Source organism: Tachypleus tridentatus, chromosome 10 (genome assembly GCF_004210375.1).
Source record: "Tachypleus tridentatus isolate NWPU-2018 chromosome 10, ASM421037v1, whole genome shotgun sequence".
Taxonomy (NCBI): domain Eukaryota; kingdom Metazoa; phylum Arthropoda; class Merostomata; order Xiphosura; family Limulidae; genus Tachypleus; species Tachypleus tridentatus.
In genome coordinates this window covers 14,445,230-14,472,228 of record NC_134834.1, presented here as the reverse complement: position 1 = coordinate 14,472,228, position 26,999 = coordinate 14,445,230, and the positions used below count along the sequence as shown (strand labels likewise).

The window sequence follows — 26,999 nt, the reverse complement described above, 5'->3', positions numbered from 1 at the left end:
GTCACCTCATTTCAAACCATGTGTATAAGTGAGTAGGAGTAGGAGTGAAAAGATGTTCAGCAAATAATAGACAGTATTTCCAAACAGGAATGTCTACTTTTCTCAGATGACTTAAAGATAGGTCACAATTGGGGACTATAAGAAGCCATGGTGGGATGCACTGACCAGTGGATACAGCAATGTTATCCAAGGAGAGGCCCAGTTCATCCAACTGCGCCTGGATATGAAGGCCAAAAGGAGCAATGGCAGATCGTCTGTTCTGAAAACATATGGCCCACCAAGGAAGGAAAACACAACCCCAGGTGGGATGCTTTGGTAAGGAATGAAGTTTTGGAGCATATAGTAAAGACAGTTGCAAATGGCAAGAGGTGCAAAGAAGGTTCATGAGACTCTATGTATAAGCTCTGAACTGGGGAAGTGCAGAGCCAAAGTCTTTGATGATGAATAGGGTTTAGCATCTTTGAGGCCAATGGTCTGGCAGAGCCATAGACCAGTGATCCATAGTCAAGTTTCAATTGAATAAGAGCACGATATATCTTTAGCAGAGAATATCGATCTGCTCCCAAAGTGGTAGAAGAGAAAACACAGAGGATGTTCAGTGGTCTGTACATTTGACCCGTAGTTGTTTGATGTGTGGTATAAAGGTCAGCTTATGATCAAAGATAAACCCCAAGAACTTTGTCTCAGGGACTACAGGCAGCAAAACTTCACCGATACAAAGTTCAGGATCAGTGTGAATACCCTATTGGTGGCAAAAGTGCATGCAAATGGTTTTAGAGAAAGAGAGAAGTTAAAACTGTTTGCTGTGGTCCACTTCAGTAAATGATTGAGGGTAGTCTGTAGCTGCCGCTCAATATACTTCATGTTTGACGACTGATGTGAGATCTGAAAGTCGTCAACATAGAGCCTGTTTGCAGCAGTAAGAAGGAGTTGTTCAGTAATGGCATTAATTTTTATACTCAGAACTCCAAATACCTGTAAATAAGAATGGGAAAGTGTCGAACCCACATGAACTTGGAATCTCCTGTCCATTAAAAATTTTTTAATAAAAATGGACAAATGGCCATGTAACCCGTATATATAAAGGTCTTGCAAAATGCCATACCTCCATGTTGTATCGTAAGCCTTCTCAACATCAAAGAATATTGATACAAGATGTTGTCGTTTGAGAAAGGCTTCTCTGATTGACATTTCAAGTTGAATCAGGTGATCCATGGTGGAGTGTTGTCATCAGAACCCACACTGGGTGGGCAAGAGGAGGTTGTTTGACTCGAGGAACCAAACAAGACAAGCATTAACCATCCTCTTTAAGATGTTACAGAGACAGCTCGTCAAAGCAATTGGACGGTAGTTTGAAGAAATCTTGGGATCCTTCCTAGGCTTAGAGAAAGGTAGGACAATAGCCTGGCGCCAGACATCAGGAAAAATATTCTCTTGCCAGATCCAGTTAAAAACAATCAGAAGAATAGCAAGAGAAGCAGGACATAGATGGTGCAGCATGTAATAGTGTACATCATCAGGTCCAACCAATGTACTGCCAGACCAATGAAGGGCCAGTTTGAATTCCACTAGAGTAAAGGGACGATTATATTCACAGAGACAATCAGCTCGAAAGGAAAGAGGTGATTGCTCTGCCTAAGTCTTGATGGCTAAGAAGGTGGAAGAAAAAGCAGAAGTGTTAGATACCCAGCAAAAATTTTCACCTAGAGTACTGGTGATGCTCCAGGTATCAGTTACTTCCTGGCCATCAGAGAGCAAGATTGAGAGGGAGACAGAATTATATTGCCTACTGACCTTTCAAATCTTGTCCTATATGATTTGGAACTGGTGGTAGAAGATTTGCCAGTTGTGAACTTAATCCAAGATTCCTTCTGGCTTTGACATCTTACCCACGCAGCATGTGCATGGGCCTGATGGAAAGCGATGCGGTTCAAGAGTGTGGGATACCTACGAAAAGTATCTCAGGCCCATTTATGAGCCTTCCGTGCCATGTGGCAGGAAGAATTCCACCATGGTGGAGAATAGAGTGGAAAACGTGTCGAGGTTTTAGGAATACATTGAGCAGCTGCTTGTATAACACAGTAGTCTGTTGATGGCTTACAGATGATGACAGGATCAAGTTCTGAGAGAGCAGTGAAAGAGGGCCAGTGGCCTGATCCAGTTTCTACTGGGGCACGTGGGTCAGGTGGCATCAACCACAGCCAGTCTCTCTCAAGATTATAGGAAAATGAACACTGCCTGGTGGAGTATTGTCAACCCTCCATGAAAAGTGGGAGAATAATGTAGGGGAGCAAATTGAGAGATCAATAGCAGTAAAGGACTGACTAGGTGCATGAAAATATGCAGAAGAACCAGTATTGAAAAGAGAAAGGTTGTGATCAGAGAGCATATGCTCTATGGAGTGACTCCTCCTATCAGTATCAGCACTTCCCAGTATCAGTATCCCAGAAGGAATGATGTCCATTAAAGTCCCCCAGGATGCAAAATGGAGATGGCAACTGTTCAATGAGAGCATCAAGGTCTGATTGATCATATGTCTCTCCAGGCGACAGGTAGAGAGAACAAACAGTGATGGTATGACCCAAGGGAACACGGATGGCTACAGCCTCCAAGGGTACATCGAGTGGCAAAGACAAGGTGGGCACATGCTGATCAACCAACAGTGTCACCTTTCCATGCACTCGTCCATCACATGGCCTGTCATTTACATGCTGGCAAATTGAGTGGAGAACCCTTCTGTTTATGACTACATCTTTTTTTCTTATTGTCCTTATTCAAGGGAGGTCTATTGACCTCCATGGATCCTGCCCTGGGTCGATTGAGCAGGTCTTTGCTGTTGAAAGGGGATTCCAGAGACTGAGGACATGAATGAATGATTTTTTTGCATCTTGGGGTGAGAGAAAAAGATGGATCCAAGGAAATGCCTGAACCTGGAACCAAAGGATGTGGATCTTGAAGTTTGGTAGAATGTATATAAATGACAGGTGTTGAAGTTGATTCATCAACTTTTTTAACCATGGAGGTCAAAAGACTTTTCATTTGTTTGAAGAATGATTCTTTTGGAAGCACAGAGAGATTTGTCTGCACTCCCACTGTAGTTGTGGAAGGAAGTGCAGCAGCATACGTCCGAGATGAGGTGGTGGACAGCAATTTTCGAGCCTCAGGATAAGTAATGTTATGAATCGTTTTCAAATGCTGCACCTCTTTTTCATTCAACCATTTAGGGCAAGAACAAAAGTAGGACAAGTGAGAGCCATTGCAATTGATGCAATGAGGGTCTGTTTCATACTTGTAGGCATCATGATCCTTGCCACTGCAACGAGCATACGTCGAGGAACCACGACATGACGTCTTTGAGTGACCGAATCGCTGGCACTGGAAACATCAGAAAGGATTAGGAATGTATGGCCATACTCTGCAATTAAGATAACCTGCCTTGATGGTGGCAGGCGGATGTGGTGACATAAATGTGACAATGAGGACATTGGTCGGCACCATAATTCCATCTTTGTGAGTGGATATTCGCCTCACTGCAGAAACTCCATGGGTGGAGAAACCAGCGAGAATCTCAGACTGTGGGATGTTCTTCAAATTCCTCTCAACAATAACTCCTCATGATGAATTCAAAGTAGCATAAGGTGTAACCTCAATATGTATATCCTCAATCGCCTTTGAATGTGAGAGGTGTTCACTTTGTTGAGATGTGGATGTTTCCACCAACATGTCACCAGATTGAAGCTTCTTTACTGGCTTTGGAGAGCCAACAAGTCCCTCTAGTCCCTTCTGAATGAAAAAGGGAGACATTTGCCCTGAAGGTTTGTCTGAAAGTGAATGCAATATAAGAAAATGAGGTACTGCAGGTGGTACAGATGGTGAGGATTGCTGCTAAGAATCTTCAAGACGTGGTCGTCTACCTATAGACTGTTTTTTCATCATGTTATTAAGATTTGTAATTGGAGTATCCATAATAAAGAAAGGGAGATTTCGGTGCCCACTGACCCCACCCACCATGGAGCCCCACGAGGGGTTCACACCACAAGGACACTGCAGTAAAGGTAATCAAGGTTGATGACTTCCAAGTGTCAGTGACAATACCAACTGGTGGGTACTGGAAATACAGATGAGGCCTTCCATCCACGAGAAAATACTATTAAGAAGTTAAACCAAACATTGTTAATGCCCGTGTTCAGAGTTAGCATGTTTATTCATTGACTGCAGACATGAATTCATGAATGTAAATAGCACTTCCACATGACTCTTTGATGTTATACATACATTTACAATCATGATACATTTATGTTACACTAAATATTATGACTTTTAAATGTTTATTATTAAGCTTCATTTTCAAATGCAATTAGACAACAGTGACTATTTCTTTTTATCCTCAATTATAGAAAGCATGGCCAAAATTGAACATTTAGTACTATAAAACATTTCTAATTAGTTCTTAGACATCATCTCTAGGTGGCAGAGAGCAGTTACAAATGCTTAAAACCTGTTTTAACAAATCGTAATTGTTAAACTTAAGCCTCTCACTAACACAGCGGTATGTCTCCGGATTTACAATGCTAAAATCAGGGGTTCAATTCCCCTCAGTGGGCTCAGCAGATAGCCCGATGTGGCTTTGCTATAAGAAAAAACACATACACCAACTTAATGCATTTTGTGCCATAAAAGTTGCTGTCAGTGAATTTGATAGCATTATTAGCATCCCAACCATTACAATGTCCATTGCATCCCAGCCAACCAATGACCTCTTATACTGGGAAGGTCCTTTGTCATAACTGGATATAATGTGGATGTTATGTTGTTGTGCTTTAACTCACAAGTTCTTATTAATAATGTGAGTCACATGAGAGTTTGTTACCTTTCCAGCTGATGTTGTTTCATCTACACTTAAAAGTAGTTTTGTAATGGCTTAGCTTCTTTAGCCAAAATAGAATCTATTTACCCATATTTATATATGGATTTGGGAGAAATTCTGCTTTGTCCTTTTACAGCATAACATGACTCACCCAAAATCCTGTTTATAATAACAAAGGTTACTTGGTGCTACTATAATGTGTAGTCTACAAAGATATTCACACTGCAGCATGTAGTCTACAAAGATATTCCTAAGTTAGGATAAGAGCAGTCACATTTCCACAATTGTCTGCAGACAGTGAAGGGTGATATAGATGTGGGACATTGTAGGCTTGAGCACCCACATCTTGCTCTCTAAATTTCTAATTTTCTTATGTGACACTAGTGAATTGAAGGTTAAGACTGATATATGATGTATCCCCACCTCAATGTGGGTCCTACTTCTTCAGTCACCTCCAAAACCTAGGATACATCTTACAATCCAATGTTGTCGCTTATATCCTAGGGTCCCTTTTTTAAAAAAAAACAATTTTTAAATGTCATGTTAATGTGTTTTGGTTTATGACTTGAATATTTTATGGTTATAATATAATACTTGAATATTTTATGGTTATAATATAATACTTGAATATTTTATGGTTATAATATAATACTTGAATATTTTATGGTTATAATATAATACTTGAATATTTTATGGTTACAATATAATACTTGAATATTTTATGGTTACAATATAATACTTGAATATTTTATGGTTACAATATAATACTTGAATATTTTATGGTTATTATATAATTAATTAGAGGTTGGGATTTGTTGTTTTTAACACAGTCCTTCCTCATGATTTTGTCTATTTGTTTACCTTCATTAAGATATAAATTATTTAATTTCAATATATATATATGTGTGTGTGTGTGTGTGTGTATGTTTAGTTTACAAAATAGTGAGAAACTATAGTTGCCACAATTACAAAAAGCATTTGACTAACCAACCAGTTATAAATATAACTACTAGAACCCAAATAGGGCTGGCAATAACTATTTCATAGCCCTGATATTATAACAAAAGCACATGAACAGATTAATTCACCAGAATGCTTAAGAAATTTAACTTATGTATACAGCCAATCTCATAAAGAAAGTTATAACATGTATAACCAGGGCTGGATTATTTATCAGGCACAGTACCTAGCACCTACAAAAACTATGGGTCCGCGAAAATTTAATATTCAATGGCCAAAATATAATGAACATGAAATACACATTTTACTGTAAAAACTTTATTACATCTTTAACTTATATGATACATCTTTGAATATATGCACTAGTTTCTACACCCAAATTCATGTAAATATACAGCCGATATTTAACTAGAATGTATTAATACACAAACAGCAAGTATATATTATATGCTTATAAATACTCAGATTTCAAACCAGAATTTATAATTTATATACCTATAAGTTACCTAACTTTTGGCTTAACTTATACGTTAGGTAGGGCCTACGAACAGAAGGTGCTTAGGTTCTGTGATTCTCTTGATCAGGCACTGCATATAACAATAAATAATGTCACACCAATACAGAGGTTAGTATGTACCCATCAAGTGCAGAATAAAAAACAAGTGACATCAGTACGAGTGTAACATTACAATTATGTAAAGATTTCTGTGTGACAACATAATTATCCATTAATTTCATACAACCTACACCTGTTACAGTTATGAAAGCTAAGAGAGAGGTATAAAATAAGCTTTTAAATTCTGCATGTAAGTTCTTTTGTTTTCTCTATACATTCAGGGGGGGTTATGTAAAAACAGTTTTAGCTGGTAATTTCTAACATTTCATGTTAGAGTACTCAGTAAACCCAAGAGAATTAACCTTAGAGACTCTTACCAACTGTTTCTTTTTACAAATGGTTTCATACTTGACAGGAAGAAGAAAAATATATTAAAACTAAAAATATATCAGAGTTTATTTTCAATGTTGATCACAAATGGTTGTTTTCCTACTAACCTCCAACTGTTGAGCAACTAAGTCCTTTGAACAGCAGGTTTTCAACACGATAAGAAAATTCAAAATATGACCCATAAGGCATTTCTGAAACAATTGCAGAACTGTATAAAAATCATAAACATGTAATGAACAATAAAAAGAACATACTTATTCTGGACTAATTTTCTCTGAAATTTGTAATAATGCACTACACCAGTGTCCAGTATCACAAGGTTATCTGTCAGGATGTTTGTAAGTTTATTGTACATCATCTCCCATGATTATCCTGTTAATACATTTCTCACTAAAAAAAATGCCACCCCTCCAACTAAGTCAAAGACTGAACATCAAATGTCACTGAATTAGATACAAGTGTATTCAGATTAGCACAGACAAAGTAACTGTTATAGTAACGCTCTTGTGATGGATTTCACATACCTATTTTAAATGTATAGATCCACTAGCAACACACATAACTGTAAGACGTCTAGTTGTTTGAAAAATATCATTAGTATATCACTAACTAACAAGAAGAGGCTTAGACAATTCCAGTCACTAATTTAAACAGTCAAAGAAAAAACAAACTCACTATCATTCAATCATCTTTCAAACTTTTCCTTATATTTACTGTTTCCATCACATCTGAAAATGACCCATTAAAAAGACCAATGATTAGAATAATGTAGCTATTTTACCTGAAGATAACTCTCACACTTACAATATTTATATCCGTGTTGTCCTCTAGACCTACTGTTCTCAAATGTAAGTATGAAAACAGATGATCCATCAACACTACCACTTCTGTTAACTAACTTGTAGGATATTAACCTGTACTTATGTTACGTTAATATCTTTCCATTAATCTTTACCAACAAACGTTCTACCTAAGGCACTATTATTAACTTAATAATACGATTATTACAGGCAGGAAACCTAACTGTGAAAACTCCATTTATCAGCCTCAGTAATGCTACTTAAGTGAAAAATACTGGTTTATTAGAAAATGTTCAGTCATCGTAGACCACCTGTAATTTAAAATGCAATGCGAAACGTTAGATGGAAACTGGATTTGGGTGTTGTTGTTGTTTTTAAACTAAAAGTTTAAGTTAAAGGCTTATGATCGTCAAAATGGACCAAGAGATTCATTGCAAATATTATCTCTATAATGAAGTTATATTTCAAGTTTGGTTAATATATGCGAAAGTAAAATAAGCAACAAAAGCTTCAAGGCTTAACAATAACAGTAAAATTACTAGATTTTCAAACGACTAGCATAACTTACACTATTTTTTAAAAGTAGTCCTAAAAATAGTTAGTAATAAATAAATATATACTCACACTAAGTTTTAAAACAAAGACTAACCTTAGGGGTTATAATTTATACTTGTGACGGGCCACCAAGAATTCCACAAGAACATTAGACCAACTCCAAGTTCCTGCAAGATAACATTTTATATAAACTCAGAATTTTTAAATATGACAATCACACTTGAAGCTTGTTTCGTGTCGCTCGTTACGTCGCCTAGCTACTCACAAACAGGAACCGGATTAACAAGATATAAACAGTTTATAGCGCTACATAAATTTATCACCAGGTGACTTACCAGTTTGAGATCGTGTTGCTACAAATTATATGAAGTTGAAAATCTTATGATTCAACCAAACTCCAAGAAACAAGACCTTTTTAGAGGTAAATCATCTGGAATGTTTTTTTTTACTTTAAAATTGTTAAAGATACTGTACTATCATCGCGTTGTTATAAAACAACTTGTGCTATATACGTACGAAAATGTTTTCAGCATTAGGGTACCAATATGACGTGAAAAGTTTCGAAGTTTTAAGTCCAATGATCAAGCATATACTGCCATATAGTTGTATTAAAAATTATAAAGTTATATTTAAATGTTTATAGTCACACGTCTCTAGCGATATTACACTTTAGAATTTCAACACCATGAATTATCTGTTATTTTAAAGTCCTTAGGAAAGAGATAATAATAGATAAGTCCAAACTGGGACAGCCAGTTTTTAGTAGGTGCGGGCCCCTGTGCAAATTTAAGAACGAGGTGGTGAAAATCAGTATCAATGCGAAATTTGTGATAAGCTAAATCCAGAAACAGGTTTTGAAACACGGAAGTAATCACGCTACACCTCACTTATAGTGTCGCAATTTCACACCCAAATGGAATATCGGTGGTTTCGTAACTCATAAGAATACATAAAGGTTACAAGTGAATATATATATATATTCCTAGAGATAATTATAATTTATAACGTTCAGGTGTTGAAGTAATAAAACATTGGTTGGGGAATGTTTTAATGTCAAGGGTGACATTTAACACAACGTATTAATATTATATATCAACAGATAACATGTCAGTGTAAATACAAACAGTTTTATCTTATCTTATACTACGCTGTCTCAAAACTTTTGAAAAGATATAAACTTTGCCTCTTTGGAGAAATTGTTTGGTGATTAATTCAGTTTATATTACTTTAAATGGTATTTATGAAACTTTAGATAAACTGCAGCAAAAGTTCCCCGTCCCTCTGCTGCAAAATTGTGTTCCGTTTGTGCGCTGTGGAAATGACACTTAAATCACCCCCTCTGGTCAGACAAGAGTTGGCGGTAGATGCTGTTGATTAGTTGCCTTTTGCTAGTGTACCACAGAGTTCAAAAGGAAGGAAGCTATATAGATAGCCCTTGTGTAGACTTGCACGAAAATTGTGAAATAAACATTTACTCAAAGAACAATCAGCGATGTACGATCGAACTGCAAGGTTTCGATCTCAGTCCTACCTTTGGTAAATAGTGGATGATGTCACACTTGGCTCACGCATTGTAGTGACCTCATAGTTGTATACATATATGAGAAAAAATACAATAGCTATTAAACACGAAATATAAATACTTAGAAATGCACAAAATAATAATCACCAATTTATGTTTTGATGAGTTTATTTATACAAACACTTATTCACAGTAAATTCGCTGATAGGAGGGGCGAAGACCGTCTGTCGTGTTGTTTGTCAATCAATCAGTAGGCATAACAATTACGTCACATAAGAGTCTAACCGAACTTTGCAGTGTCGTAACTTCAGTAAAATGCGCACATACAATTAATCACGAGAAGAACTGTGCACTCTGTAGTCTATGACAGACACGGCACATGAACTTCAAAACAAGGGTCTTTGTGTGGAATTTCGCGCAAAATTACACGATGGCTATCCACACTACCCGTTCACAATTTAGCTGTGAAATACTAAGGGAGCCAACTGTTGGGCTACTCTTGTACCAGAGAATACTGGGAGTGACCGTGATGTCATAACGTTTGGTAGGAAGTGGATTCGAGCTTGTGACCTTCAGAGTCAATCCCCTAACCACTTGACCATACCAAACCTCAGAAACAACCAATAAAGATATTTAATTATTTTAATTTTGTTTTTATTTACTCCTGAAACAGAACATTTTTGGGGGCGCTGCGAAAGTTCACCTACTGGAAAAAGTTTTAATTTAATGATAGTTTTTTCAACCTGAACTCTTTTATTGTATTAAATTTAATACTTTAGTAATCGATATCACATAACGGGTTTATAATGAAAAGTGAACAATAAATTTAACTTTAAATAAGATAGTTTCTTAAGACGTTAATTTATAGCACTTATACACCCTTCATACAGTAATAAGACGAATTTTAAGAATGTCTTAGTTGCTGCCATATACGAGGTCTGTTCAAAAAAATACGCGGACTGTTTGAATTGCGCGGCTCCAGTTGGTTCCAGGTGAATCCACTTGGTGTCGCTAGGTTCGCACAGATCAGCTGATTACGACGCCATTTCCCGATCGCAGATATCTTCATTTGTGTATTAGCTACGCGGTTTCAAGTGAAGTGCGATTTTTTCGTTTGGCGGATTTCAGAATGAATGACCTGAAGGAGCAACGACTTGCTGTGAAATTTTGTGTTAAACTTGGAAAATCTGCGACTGAAACTTTTGCTATGCTTAACACGGCTTACGGTGATGTTGCTATAAAGCGTACGGCATGTTTCAAGTGGCATGAACGTTTTAAGGATGGTCGACAGTCCATTGAAGATGATGAGCGTCCTGGACGTCCTTCCACGTCAACTGACGACCCACACGTCGACAAAATCAACACCTTGGTGCGGACAAATCGACGTCTGACTGTCAGGGAGCTTGCTGAAGAGTGTGGGATATCAGTTGGATCTTGTTACGAGATTTTGACCGAAAAATTGAAGATGCACCGCGTTGCTGCGAAATTTGTGCCTCAGAACTTGTGAGTTTTTGGCCAAACTCTCGATCACTGTTCTTCTCCACCCCCCTACTTACCTGACCTTGCTCATTGCGATTTTTTCTTGTTCCCCAAACTCAAAAGACCCTTGAAAAGAAGAATATTTGAGACGATTCCCGAGATTAAGGCAAATGCGACGAAGGAGTTGGAGGACATTACAAAAGAAGCGTACCAGGACTGTTTCAACAAGTGGAAACACCGTTGGGATAAGTGTGTGCGTTGGGGAGGAGAGTACTTTGAAGGGGTCCCAGACCTGTAACTTCTAAATAAAGTACATTTTGTTTTATGACGTCAGTCCGCGTATTTCTTGAACAGCCCTCGTACATTTAAATAATTTTGTACATATATATAATATTTTATTACAATAGATATGTGATTACGTCAAAGTATATTGAAATTATACACAATAGAAATGGAAGAACGAGATTTTTTTTCTTATATTGAAACGTATCATATTTATTGTGTTTGTTTTTGGTTTTAATTTCACGCAAAGCTACTCGAGGGCTATCTGCGCTAGTCGTCCCTAATTTAGCAGTGTAAGACTAGAGGGAAGGCAGCTAGTCATCACCACCCACCGCCAACTCTTGGGCTACTCTTTTACCAACGAATAGTGGGATTGACCGTTGCATTATAACGCCCCACAGCTGAAAGGGCGAGCATGTTTGGCGCGATGGGGATGTGAACCCGCGACCCTCAGATTACGAGTTGCACGCCTTAACACGCTTGGCCATGCCGGGTCAGTTCACAAATAAACAAGACACGTTTAAAATTTAATATCTGTAAAAAAGAAAAGAAAAGAGGGAACTTTAGAAAGGTCTTGTAAAATTATTTAAACTTTTTTTCTTAAAACTATCTTTTGTTTTCTTAAAAACTGGAAATACTTTTATAAAAGGTATATGTATATATAAACATTTTTATAGGAATTATAAATACTAACCACTAATAATATATAAAGAGAATTCTATGGCATAAATTAAACGCCAGCCGACGCCTTCTAGACCTAGATCGAGGTGAATGGATTTTTTGTAAGCCTAATAGAGGTACGACCATATTACTTGGAGAAAGCTTTTAACATAATTGAGTTTGAGGAAATCCATTTCCTTAAATATATTGTTATATAACTTAACCCTGTTATAGGATTCTAGCGTTCATTATAAGTTTTATAAAGTCTGCGTTGTGATGTATACTGTACATTAAGAAACATAAAACTTCTGGCTTGGAATAATAGGCCTAATGGAGTTTAAAGAACCTTCTCTGTGTACTTTAACAGTAATTTGGTGGACCCGCTAAAAGCCTTGTTTGTAAGTAGAATAACTAAAGTAATTTAATTCGATACACGAAATAATATAAACAAGTTATGTTGTTCACATAAATTATGATAGTTTATGTTAATTAGAAGGTTTGTGGAGGTGACAATGTTTTTATCAGTATGATTCTAGAACTCATGTTTGGATCGTTAGTTATAAGTCACGATATTGAAATGTTTTTTTATCAATCGTGTTCAGGTTGTGCTCAAGTAATTACCAAATTTCAGCATGCTATGATGAAGTTATCAGGATAATTCTGGTTGTTATGTTAGGACCGTTAATAGGACGTCAAGATTAACATGTTACAACGACTATCGGTATCATTCTGGTTTGCTTTACTAAACTTCTGGTTCACTAGTTAGAAGTGTGATTTTTGTAATCGAATCTTAGTGCTGGTTTTCCTTTTTAACTTTTTTTCCCCAAAGGTTTTCATAGGTTAAACGTAAAGCAACGCAATGAACATGTGCTGTGCCAATCATGAACATGGGAACCTCGTTTTGGGGGTTAAGCCCCAAATGGTTCTGGGCTTACGACTTTATTGGGTTTGGATCGCTGTGGTTTGCCAGAGCACAGATACCCCCTTGTGTAGCTTTGCGCTTAACAACAACCAAATTTAGTGTTAACATTTCCAATCTTGCCGCTGACCCATTGGGTTGTCTTTTGTAAGAGAATCTTGGGGCTAGTTTCTTTTCTAACATAATTTTGATGCTGGCTTGCTTAAACATTTTGTAGTTACGTGTTAAAAGAACGATTTTTATAACGAAGTATGTTTTTTGTACTTTTTTTAGTCACATCTGATTGACTGGTAGTCCGCACTCACCACTGTTGTTTTACCCCGGAGTTCGTTTGTTGGCTACTGTTTGCAAGTCAAATTTTATAAGTCACAAGTTTTCACACGTGTTTAATGGAATTGATTACTAAAGTTTACGGATGGCTGAACGTTGTTTCTCACAGTTCTTTTAATCTACTGTTCACAACTTTATCCTGTGTGAATCACAAGCAGCTGTCTCCCGTGTGTTAGTAGTAGGTTTATAGACTTACAACACTAAAATCAAGGGTTCGAATCCCTACGAGTGCAGATAGCCCACTGTGTAGCTTTGCACTCAGAACATAGCAACTACTAAAACAGCTACTTGAAATGACTTCCTTTGTTCATTGTGGAATGTATTTACTTTGACGACACGTAACTATCAGTTCATGATTTTCACTAAATGTAACTTACATAAGACGTATCATCCATTATCACAAATAATAAATTACATCTGAAAAAAAAAAAAAAAAATTCTAAGGACCAAACAGAATGTCGTGACTTGCCTCGCTTTTCAGGTAGTATGAAAAATTACCTTATTTTATTTCGTTTATGAAGGCATTGAAGTGAAATTGATGTGACGTATTTTGTATTATTAACGTTACAGATTATGTTATTAGTACCTAATCGCTTAGATGCCCACGTTTAGTAAACTAGAACGATGCTTTTAAAAAAGTTTCATTTTTTAATGAGAATTTCTAAACCAGAAACACTTAAGGATTACTTTTTTTATTAATAAATTATAAAATAAGTAAAATAGTTTATGGTCTCTACACTTTATCGCTGTAGCTGGGGTTCATACTCAAGGCTTAGCGTAAAGTTTGGTCTTGTATATAATAGTCATGATAACTTGTACTAATACTTTAGGTTCAACATTAAATGTGGTCTTATATTTAAAGTCGTGATAAAATGTGTCAATGTTCTAGTTTTACCGCAGAGTTTGGTCTTGTACGTAAAGAAGCCATGACAACTTGTTTTAATACTTTAGGCTTAACGTAAAGTTTGGTCTTGTATTCAAAGTCATGATAACTTGTTTTAATGCTGTAATTTTAATATGAAGTTTGGTCTTGTTTATAGTCATGGTGGTTTTCTTTATTATTGATTTTGAACTTTTTTCTCTGAGTTTTTGTAAATACAATAATTAGTTAAATTATGAAAAAGAAACCCTTTATCGATGTCCCCAACACAAGCTCACATAAGTGTTTCAGTAAATGAAACTGAACAAAGGAGTTATTATTTTCTCAATACAACATGAAAATAATGACACACCATAACATCTAGCCAAACTAAATAATTTATCCTGAATGATTAAATATTTCTAGATCTTTCAACGTAATCACGTCATAAACTTGAAGTATATTCTTGTTTTCAGGAAATATTACTGTATTATATTCGATTCGGTAACTGTACTTTCCAAAATTTTGATCGCACTATTACATTGCGAGCCCGTAATTCGAAATGTGTGAGTTCTTTTGGCTGTTCTGCACTTTGCGTTCGAGAGTAAACGTTCTTTCGCTACACTTCACGAAATAGAACAAAAATAGAAAGTTGAAAATAACGGCTTTTTCGAGTAGGTTTTCACCATATAAATCTTTGAACGACCGGTTTATATTGTATATAATAAAATTTGCTGTTTTGGTCGTTCGATGGATTATTTTGAAAGAAGCCTTTCTGGAACAATGGTTCCCAACTCTTTCAGTCTGAGGTTCACAACGTATAAAAAATGCTTTAAAACGTTATTTTAAAATGTTCCCCCTTATACTTTTAAATGTTGATTGAAAACTAGTGCCGAAGTAAAAAACAGTAACATATCTCGACATACTGTATCATTTCATTAATTCAACATAACTTTATCAGCTCCTTGTTTAAGTTAGATTTCAAATTAATTTATTATTTTTGATGGCCCTCATAAAATTTTTTACAACTTTTACCATTTTGGGAAACACCGATCTACACCCGACTTATATTCAAGTTGTACTTTTAACCTTAAACATTGAAACTGAATCAATATTTTCCATATTTTGTGTTCTTTTTTTTTACACATCTTTGGTTCGCGTACTTTATATTTTAGGAACTCAATCAAATATTGTTTTATAAAGTATGGTTTAGTAAGCTTCAAGAGCGGGTGACTCCTGTTAAAACTACGTGCAAGTTAACAGTAGGCTTAAGGGAAAAGCAGTACTTTTTTGGTTACGAGTTTTATTAAACTGACAAACGTTTCTTTAATAATTCTGCTTTTTACTTCTAATGAACATTTCTTATTCTTCCATATAATTCTTGTGGTTACTCAAAGAGAAAGCCTATTTAATTGCGGCTTCATATTTTGAACAGAAAGAGTTTGTTTGTTTTGGAATTTCGCACAAAGCAACTCGAGGGCTATCTGTGCTAGCCGTCCCTAATTTAGCAGTGTAAGACTAGAGGGAAGGCAGCTAGTCATCACCACCCACCGCCAACTCTTGGACTATTTTACCAACGAATAGTGGGGTTGACCGTAACATTATAACGCCCCCACGGCTGGGAGGGCGAGCATGTTTTGGCGCGACTCGGGCGCGAACCCGCGACCCTCAGATTACGAAGCGCACGCCTTAACGCGCTAGGCCATGCCAGGCCCCTGAACAGAAAGAGAGAAAGCTAAAACAAAACTCGTTCTATCTTAGACAATCAGCACTGTTTTTCGTATAGCAGTTTAACTGCTTTACAACAGCAGAGTAACGTGACAGAAAGCCAACGTTTGTTTTTTTGTTTTTTTTCGTTGTATTATTTGAGTATATTTTTTCGTGCAGCCTGGTTTTCTCGAGGCATTGATTGAAGTCTGAGTACGACGTTATATTAAATTTTTCTCAACACTTTCAGTGAGTAATACTGAAAATATTATGTAAATTTAAGAGATTTTGTTTGTAATATACGTCGTATTAAAAGTGTAAATGAGATATTATTTTATATCAAAGTTATCATTTACGTAATCATATTATTTTAAGTGCAAGGTTTAAGTGCTACCAAGTTTACAACTTTCATAAAGCGAGGTTAAAAATACACACCAGCTAGAAGGACTGTGAAGAAATTATTTCACCTCTAGGATTTTCCTAAATCCTTTAATATGAAAGTGTTGGATTGACGTTAGCTTTTCAATACTAGACGCTAAGTTTTCAAACATTCTTTCGTTGGTATGGAGTTGGTATTGCAATCAAGCATTGTAAAGAAAGTTGACCAGAAATTAGTTTTTAGGGCTAATATATCGAAAGAATCACTATTCCTGTAAGTTATTAGGCCTAATATATAAATTTTGTCACATATTACTCTTATTTTGTGAGTTATTAGGGTTGGTTTGTTTTGAATTTTGCGCAAAGCTACACGAAGGCTATCTGCCCCGAATTTATAAGTGTAGAACTAGAGGGAAGGCAACTAGTCATCACCACCCACCGCCAACTCCTGGGCTACTTTTTTACCGTGGAATTGACCGTGACATTATAACGTCCCCACGGCTGAAAGGGCGAGCATGTTTGGTGTGATGGGGATTCGAACCTGCGACTCTCAGATTACGAGTCGAGTGCCTTAACCACCTGGCCATGGCGTGCCAAGAGTTATTTAGGAATAATATACCGACTGGTTTTCACATATCACAAAAATCCAGTGAGTTTTTAGGCCTAATATATCGAAAGCTTGTCACATGCCGCACTAATCTAGTGAGTTTGTAAGGGTAATACATCGAAAGTTTGTGACATATCATCTTAATCCAGTGAGTTTTTAGGGCTAATATATATAAAAGTTTATAATATATCTCACTAATCCAATGCAAACAGTAGGCATCAACAAGCGACGTTCTATTACTTAAGTTTATGACGTCAGGACAAAACAGTTAACGACGTATATTAATTACGTCTTTCTTCTCAACATATGCGTTTAGTTTAGCTACAATCATAGCTGTCGAATCCTTTTTATCGGATAACTTTAAATTGACCACGAATTAATGAACTGCATAGAAATTTAAAACAAAGTGCAGTGATTTCTGGGACCTATATTTAAAGTTTCTTTATGTTTCAATGATCCTAAATCTCACGTGGGTAAACTCAGCTACAGATAGTTATTAGACGAAGGAAAGCTGAGGTATAAATTTAAGGTTTCTTTGTGTTATAGTGATCCTGAACTGTAACTTCGGGAAATATCAGCATAGCTTTTAGAGAGTTGTAGTTTGTGTGAAAGTTTCTACTATTTTAAGGGTATATGAGTTTGACATGGAAAGAAACGTATCCTGAGAAAAGCTGACAATAAATGTTTTGGAGAAATATTACATGTCAAAATGTTTAACTTACTATACGTTTGGAGAAATGGTACATGCCAAAATTTTTAATTTATCAATACTTTTGATAAAATGTTACATGTCAAAGTGTTTAATTTACCATACCTTTGATGAAATGTTACATGTCAAAATATTTAATTTGTCATACTTTTGTTGCAATGTTACATGTTAAAATGTTTTACTTACCATACCTTTGGAGAAATGTTACATGACAAGAAATACTATCATAACAATTTGCCCTAAAGTGGCTTTGGTAAAATTGAGAAGACGTTAGCTTTTTAAAGTATTTTTGACAATATTATATTACGAATTTCATTACGGTTTGTTATGCGCCCAGAGTGACTTTATGGTTAGCATGCTCTGACTGTAAATCCAAGGGCTAGTGATTCGTGACCCTTTGCGTTTCTCACGTTTGGGCCGCTGGTAGTCAGACTCCACCATCGAATCAGACTAGAACTGCTAAAGCACAGGAGTGGGCGAATTTGACTTTCTAGACTATCAGTTTCAAAACGTAGAGACAGTTATGTGCAGATAGCTTTTGAGTAGCTTTGGACGAAATTCTGGAACAGACAATGAGAGTTTCTGTTATTTATTAGCTATGATTCTACTCCCTGTAAACTAGATGGCGCTAGCGTAGAGAAGGTGACCGTGGAAGTAAAAGTACAATGAGCAAGTTTCAATAGATGGAATAAAGTAATATGCGATAACTCAGTAGCAAATTACACTCATTGAAATATATATGACGTAATTATAAACATTACACATATAATTATTTAATAGTGACATTAAAAAGAATTACTGATCAAACAAACTAATAAAAATGTAACGCAACGTAACCAAAGTGTACGAAGTTACTAGCGTGTAGACAATAATGTGGGAGATAGTAAATGTGCCCCGGTCCTTGGAGGTAGCCCTAGATGTAGGAACCACATAGCGGTGGGCACACACTATCTGTCAGTCTGAGCCTCTATTCGCCAAGCGTGATATGTAAAAAATAAAATAATAAAACAAGATGTGGATCCTCAAACCTCCATATCCCACATCTGTATCAGTTAATCCTGTCTACAGATAGTTGTTGGAAGGTGACTGACTTTAAAGTAAATTAAAAAAAAGTTATTCCTTTATGATGTGTGTGGAACACCTTACTCACGGGATTGACGTCCCACTCCCTATTATGGTGTTAAAACTAATCTGATGCTATTGGTCGTACAGCAGATAAAAACAGTTCATGTTAGGACACTAAACCTCTTGCTAAGTTACCTGAACTCGCAAAGTGTACTTACAACTGCAAACTGTGGGAAGGACTGTTAACACTAATCAAACCATCATAAAGCTAACATATACGAGGTTGTATAGCTTTCAGTAAATCTATTTTCATAAAAATAAAGATAGCAATTCCTTACACAAGTATATTAACTGGTCAAGTGTTTTTTTTTTTTTTTAAATTTCGCGTAAATCTACACGAGGGCTATCTGCGCTAGCCGTCCCTAATTTAGTAGTGTAAGACTAGAGAGAAGGCAGCTAGTCATCATCACCCACCGCCAACTCTTGGGCTACTCTTTTACCAACGAATAATGGGATTGATCGTAACATTATAACGCCCCCAGAGCTGAAAGGGCGAACATGTTTCGTGCGACGGGGAGGTCAAATGAGAGCCCCATAGTGTGCAGTTATAATCATCCTTATCTTTAAGTGAAAAGAGTAACTGGTCACAATAACTGTTATTCAATGGAGCATTCGATGGTATCGTGGCGAGAACCTTGGACCTTTTGATTCGAATCATACCACACTAATCACTCTACCACAATTTTTTAAATGTTTGTGTTTTATCTGCTCTAAACAGAATGAAGATTGAGTGTATATAGATATATTCAGAAACAACAATGAAGAAAACTAGGTTTTTGAATATAGCAAAGCACTAAGACACAAGTGAAAGTTAAAGGGGAATAGATCTTTGTACCGACCTGTCCCAATTACCTTCTGTGCCTCGGTGGGTTAACGACATGTTTACGTACTTTCAACGCTAAACATCCAGGGCTTGATTCCCTGCAACGGAAAGTGCGCTGATAATCGTTGTGTAGAGTTTTCCTTAAAAACAAACAATCTCTTTCTTCTCACACTGGATGTTTTGTAAGAAATTAAACACCGGTTTAAAAGATCGAGTTATTTGTCAGTGTTAGGGTGAGAAATGAAACATTGTATTATGGATTTTACGATTCGCTTTCATTTACAATATTAAAATATTTTTTTATTTAGTACTCAGTAAAAAAAACTTTAAAGTGATAATGAAGATTAGGGCTAGGTTAATAAGAAATTTTAGTTGAATACAACTATATATACAAAGGTTAGTTCTATGCAGTAAACTACAGAACTATACAGTGTTACATCTCAGTACATCAGAAAACTGAAATCTGTGTGATTTGAATGTATTGATACATCAGTTGGATGTTCCCACAATTAAGGATATTTTCGGCGGTAATCCCAAACATATCTTACGAGATCGAACCAGCGTGAGAACTTTAGGTTGACGTTGACTTCACACATTATGGCAATAATGGAGATGTTATGACCAATAGATTATAATGAAACCAAATATAAAATAGAAGGCTTCACAAAAAGTTACTTGTAAGTTATTAGTACTAGCTGTCCCAAATTTTTAAGTGTTAGAGGGATGAACAGAATCTAGTGAACAGAATAGCCAAATTTTTGGCACTTTATCAAGGAAAAGTAGGATTGAACATCACTTTATACCTCTCCATGGTTGAAAGGGCGTGCATGTTCAGTAAGGGTTTTGATTCCGCAATTGCGCGAGTGCTCCAGCCGTCAGATCGTGCCAGGACCCAAAACAAAAGTAGAATAGCTCATTAGCTACAAACGCCATTTTATTCTATTGAAATCCACACAGTTTACAAATGTATAGAAACGTAAGCTTACTTCTTAAATGTATGGTCTGATGATTAGGACACTCGACTTGCAATCTTCAGGTCACGGGAACGAAACCCGTCGCCAAACATCTTAGCCTTTTCAACCGTGGGCGCCTTATAATGTGACGTCAATCCCACTGTTCGATTAGAGTAGTTCAAGAGTTGGCGGTGGATAGTGTTGACTGGCTACCTTCCTTTTAGTCTATAACTTCTAAATTAGGAACGGCTAACCCCGATACCCTTGAATAACTTTATGTGAAATTAAAAATAAACAACCTTATAAACGTTCATGTATTTGTAAAAGTTTACATTAAACAACATAAACACAAGGAAATTATGCAAGAAACAAGTATTAAACACTTTAAACAAAGACACATAAGTCGATCACGATTTGGAAACTTCTGACATGTTATTACCAAGCGATATAGGAATCTATTGAAATTTAAGACAAAAATATCTATTGTGAGGATATAATATTAGTTTAATAAGCTACAAATTATAAAACACGACAAAATTAACCAAGGTAACGTGACGTTGACACGTAATTAAACTTGACAAGAACAGCTCGTGCAATCAGCTTATAAACGCCTCCCACCCATGTGGTTTAAAGGGCGAGAAACTGGGTGTAATAAAGTGAAACTCGGAAACAGTCGAATGACTTAAGGTATATTGAATACGAACTGTAATAACATGATTTAATATAGAACGAAATATCGCATTAGTAAAAACAACAACAAACGATATTACTAGTTGCTAATTTGCCTGAACTATAATCAAACGTTATATAACTTAGAAGAAACAGTTAACCCAACGTTTCAAGTTAATTACGCTAGCTTGAAATCTGCCACGGAGTTTAATAAAGCTATCCATCGGTATCTGGAGGGTTTACAAAACGAAAATTTGGTATTTGATCCATGCAGTGGGCTCTGGTTTTGAACGAAACAAATATCAAAAAATTGGATAACGTAAACATATGTACGTAGATAAGGTACACATTATGAAACGTACGACAAATTTAACCTCGAGATAATAAGGTGGGATTGATAGCAAGAGAAAAATGATATATATTTAACAGAAGTTAAACTAGGCTAGGATCATCTGGAACACACCTGAAAGTATCTCAGAATTAATAAAGTCTCGTCTCTCGTCAACAATCTGTGATGGTTTAACTGTAGTAAAGGTTGAGAACAAATATATATATTTTACAAAGCTACACATCAGTCAGTCAGTTGCATACTATTACCAACAATAACAAAGAGATGACTGCATCTCTTATAACGCACCCACATCAAAAAGTTCGCAGAGATTATTTTTGTTATCATACGGATTTGAATCCGATTGGTCAACTACGAAGTCTGTAGCCCCTACCTCAAGGCCAACCCGTGAACCCAATTAGAGAAACAACAAGCTATGCTCCACCATTCGTAAGTTTTATTTTCACATTAACAATGTTAAAACTTGTCTAAATAGGAGCATACATGGATGATAAAAAATTGTGAAGAAAAAACAACAGAAAAATGTTTATTTATTCAAGATAAATCTTCTCCTCAACGTTCCGTTTTTTAAGTCTTTAAGAATATATACTTTCAGCATCCTATATGGTGTGAACGCCTTTTCCATGTTCACGAAGTATGACTGTAGTTAATTATACTTGTCACAGAACATTAATGTTAAGCCTATCATATTTTTAACACCGAATTCTTTATTTAGTTTCTTAGGAATGATCAAGAATTATATGATTGTGTAATAATATGCTTGTCGTATCCATTGGCTACGGCGCGATTCGCTCAGCACAGAGCTCATCATGCTGGTTAGGACACAACGAACACAATATCGGACGATACGGTAATTATATAAATCAGTTTATACTAATATCCCTCGCTGATACAGCTTGAAGTCTACGGATTTACACCGTTAAAATCAGCGGTTCGATTCCCCTTGATCAGGCTCAGCAGCTAGCCTGACGTGGCTTCGCTGTAAGAAAACACACATATTTTTCATTCTTTTAATTATTGAAAACGCCTAAAGGAGGGAATACAGAATACTCTATTAAAAATATGTAGGCCTGTATTAATTTGATAAATATAATTAGGTGTACATAATAATCGGACATATTTTTGAAGGGCCAGTAGAACTAGCCTAAAGGATTGTACTCCAACTAAGAAAGAAACATGTCAAACTTTTGATAATAAATTTATAAGAGAACTTTTATTTGGATTGTAAAGGTTGTTTTCTTTTAACTTTATTATTAAAATGTGTAAATTCCCTTAATATGCACTACAGATTTTGAAATACAACATATTTAATTATCTATTAGTTTGATGTGTTATTTGTATCTGATATATAGCATGGTTTACGTAAGAAATAGTTTACTTATTTATTGAATATTGCGCAAAACTATGTAGGCGAGGGTTATCTGCTATAGTCGCCTCTACTTTTCTAGAGGGAAGCCAACTAGTCAAAAACACCCCAAAACAACTTTTGGGATTGATGGGAACATTATAACGCCATGGAGGCTGAAAGAACGAGCGTGTTCTGTAACGGAACTCAAACTCGCGAGTCATTAGTAGCGAGTATTGTGTCGTAGCTACCGGGCTTTATAGTTAATTAATGTAAAAATAAATTTATATCTCTTTATATGTTATTAAACCTTTTGATTATTGTAAAACAAATCCATAACGTACTAACTGTTGTGCCCATCACGGAAAATCGAACCCAGGATTGTAGTTGATCCAAATTCGTAAACTTACCGTTGCTTTACCGGGGACTATCAGACTTAACAATAAATACTGAACTAAAGTACTTCGTTTCAAGGACATCTGGGGCCCAGCACGGCCAGGTGGTTAAGGCGTTCGATTCGTAATCCGAGGGTCGCGGGTTAGAATCCCGGTCGCACCAAAGGAAAACCATTGTTAGATCATTCAAAATTTCAGAGTCGCGGGTTTGAATCCCTTTCGCACCAAACATGCTCGCTTTTTCAGCCGTGGGAGCGTTATAATGTAACGGTCAATCCCACTATTCGTTGGTGAAAGAGTAGCCCAAGTTTTAAACTGCTAAATTAGGGACGGCTAGCGCAGATAGCTCTCGAGTAGCTTTGCGCTAAACTCAAAACAAAACATAAGGACATCTGAGGGTTTTTGAAACGTACTAACTTGAAAAGTTCTAAAGTAAAGAATTCAGCGATGAATGAGAACATAATGTTCTTTTAAGTTACAATAAAAGCCAGACACAAGAGAAGGCTTAGCTTGGATAATCACCATGATGTTTTATTATTATTATAATAAATTCTGTTGTATGTTTAAAAACCTAATCATCAAATCCAGAATTTGATATTCTATTATTGCTTCCTGCTAATATCGATAAAACGTTCAATTCAAGTGAACTAGAAAACTGCTTTAATATGAAATGTCTGTTTTCGTTCGTCAGCAGTGAGTTTCAGTGTCAGTATCAGGAAAACTGCACATGTAGTCGAGGCTGACTTTCAAATTGAATTTTTTTTTCTTTTAATTAATTTTCCTCAAGGCCTAGAGAGGTATCAGTTATAATGTAAAAGATTTCGTTATTAACGTATAAGACTCTCGTTTATATTTTGTCATTTCTTCTGTGTTTTTTTTTCTTTTTCGCCGGTACTTATATAACACTACTTTGGAATAGAAATCCTAGTGGAAGATTTGCCTACTAATCCAAGATTAATTTTAATATCTAGTCAAGTTTAACCTGTTCGGTGCCGTAGACGAGATAACTCGTTCAAGCCGATCGGATACAAGTGCCACGGACGAGTTAATTCGTTCTTAATAATACCTAACTTCAACGCTAGATGTCAACACCATACACACATTTGACCTACTTACAAATTGTTTCACTTTCGATCCAAAATGGCATCACGAAAAAAGTTACAAATTGAAAAAGCATTAGAGTTGTATTGTAGCAGCTGAAATACTTGGGAGTCAACAGGTTAAAAGAAACATTTGGAAGGGGGGAATCCATAAGGCATGGGCAAGAAGAGTTTCCATATTAAGGACATCGCTTAACCGTGATATTATTTTGAGAAATATTATGTTTTGGTCGTGTTTCCCTTTTTGTTGTTGTCGTAAGACGTCGTGTAGTTAGTATATATCTTTAGCCACGCGCCCATGAGTTCATTATCCGCGTTACCTCACTCGCACTTAGATAACTAGAGAACTAACAAAGCTTTAGGCAACTGACTAGTGCCTGAAAGAAATACTAAGGAACTGCAGTCAGCGAGATGTCAAGTTTAATCGTTCTTGATGCCCGACATCAATTGATTTGTACCTATGACATCTACCTATGACGTCAGGATCGATTCGGACATGTCCCGTAATAACGTTGTTTGGCATTGGCGTGTCTTTTCTCGAACACTTTAAGTTTGGTGTTCGTATTTCTCATAATGCACAGAAATGTTTCATCAAACTGAGCGCACTTACTTATTTTAAAGACTGCTTCTCCAACTGAAGCCGTTATTCATGGCGGCTGGGGTCTGGCATGGTCTGGTGGGTAAAGGCGTGCAACTCGTAATCCGAGGGTCGCGGGTTCGCATCCCCGTCGCACCAAACATGCTCGCCTTTTTAGCCGTGGGGGCGTTATAATGTAACGGTCAATCCCACTAATCGTTGGTAAAAGAGTAGCCCAAGAGTTGGCGGTGGGTGATGATAATTAGTTGTCTTACACTGTTAAATTAGGGACGGCTAGCGCAGATAGCCCTCGTATAGCTTTGCGCAAAATTCTAAAAAACAACTCATGGCGGCTGGTATGGCTTATTCAATAGTTACAATGAGCTATAAACAACTGTCATACGAACTTGATAAAAAGAATATCATAGGTCTCGTGACAAGGCGAATCACGTGATTATATAAACTTTTTCTTAAAGGCATCCAAATAGTATGGAGTCGTTTTGTCTTCCTGTTTTTATGAACTTTGCACGATTTCAGCTTGGTTTTAAAGATTATATTTACTGAAATGCAAAACTGTTTTCACACATGGGGAAAACATCTGATTTTGAGCAGAGAATTTAATGGGGACACTAAACATTCCATGGACAAAAAAATCTTAGATAAACTTATGTTAAAAAATGGAATGATATATTTTAAGGTGTAACTCTGATGACTTTGGAGTGATAACCAGCGAGGTGTAACTCTAATAACCTTGGAGTGATATCTTTCAATGTATAACTGTAATAGCCTTGGAGTGATAACTTTCAAGGTGTAACTCTGATGACCTTGGCGTGATAACCTGCGAGGTGAAACTCTAATATCTTTGGAGTTATATCTTTCAATGTATAACTCTGATAACCGTGGAGTAATAACCTTCAAGGTGTAACTAATAACCTTGGAGTAATAACCTTTAAGGTGTGATTCTAATAACCTTGGAGTGATAATCTGTCATATGTAACTCTAATAACCTTGGAGTGATAACCTGTAATGTGTAACTCTAATAACCTTGGAGTGATAACCTTCAAGATATAAATCTAATAACCTTGTCACGTGTTTTATGTTAATAGTGTTACTTTACTTTCATATTCAGTTTAACATAATAATGTATGTTTCAAATAACCAGATGTTACTGAAACGATATCTTTCATTATTCCATTCGATTTGTTTAATACACTAGTGGGCCTGACGTCGCTTAGTAATTAGCTTCCATAACTGTGAATCCAAGGTGAATCCTTTCAAGAAAGAAACAGTCAAACTTCACAGTTTCGTCCACAGGTGCGTAAAAAAGTAAAGGTTAAATCCCGTCATCCAATCAGAGTAGTCTGAAAGCTGGCATCGGGTTCTGTTGATCAACTGCTTCCTACTCTATCAATAGAAAATTAGAGACGGCGAGCACATGTCACCTATGAAATAGCTTTGTGGGAATGTTTGAAAGCAAACCTTTTATGAATCAAGTTAAACATTAGAAGACCTAAAAGAGAAATGAAATGTTCGATTTGAACTTTTCCAGGAGTCAGGTACTACAACTTACAGTTTAGCAGCATCAACATCATTCTCGTAGCTTCGCCCGTAATGAAAGAAACCGTTTCAACACGAAAAAAACACAACAAGCGGTTGATTATAACAGGCAATCCGTTCTCAACGCTTCTTGCTAGTCAAGAGATTCGCGAGATATACTTGTATGGAGGATGCACGCACTTAGGAACGTTTTTACTGAAAGAACAGCTGAGGTTCTCAGTTGAAGAGATCCCTGTCTTCATTGGTTCAGTTCTAGATGATACCCAAAGAGAGCTTCTCTGTAAACCACTCTTGACGGAGGCAAAGAAAAGATAGAGTTGTTGACTCAATGTTATTCCTTAAAGAAAAAAATCAATACAGTGAAAACGTACAACTAAACTCAAGTAAAACAGTACTGCTTCATTAAACAAACTCTTAATTATTAGATCAATAAAGCTCTGATAAAACAGAACTGCTTCATTAAACAAACTCTTAATTATTAGATCAATAAAGCTCTGATAAAACAGTACTGCTTCATTAAATAAAC

At 36.2% G+C, this 26,999-nt stretch overlaps 1 protein-coding gene across 4 annotated transcripts in view; it reads right to left on the bottom strand.

The window, feature by feature from the left end:
* LOC143228767 (protein SLC31A2-like) overlaps positions 1 to 8,908 on the bottom strand; it is a 41,534-nt gene extending 32,626 nt beyond the window's left edge. The window contains exons 1-3 of one of the 4 annotated variants that reach the window (XM_076460093.1): positions 8,645 to 8,908; positions 8,223 to 8,295; positions 6,881 to 6,964 (exon numbers count right to left, since the gene is read on the bottom strand). In XM_076460093.1, the coding sequence (XP_076316208.1) occupies positions 6,881 to 6,962 (82 nt within the window). In that variant the 5' untranslated portion in view covers positions 6,963 to 6,964; positions 8,223 to 8,295; positions 8,645 to 8,908. Of the gene's footprint in view, positions 1 to 6,880; positions 6,965 to 8,197; positions 8,430 to 8,644 lie in introns of those variants that run through there. The other 3 variants (XM_076460095.1, XM_076460094.1, XM_076460092.1) reach the window with 3 other exon arrangements.
* Positions 8,909 to 26,999: the final 18,091 nt, after the last annotated feature.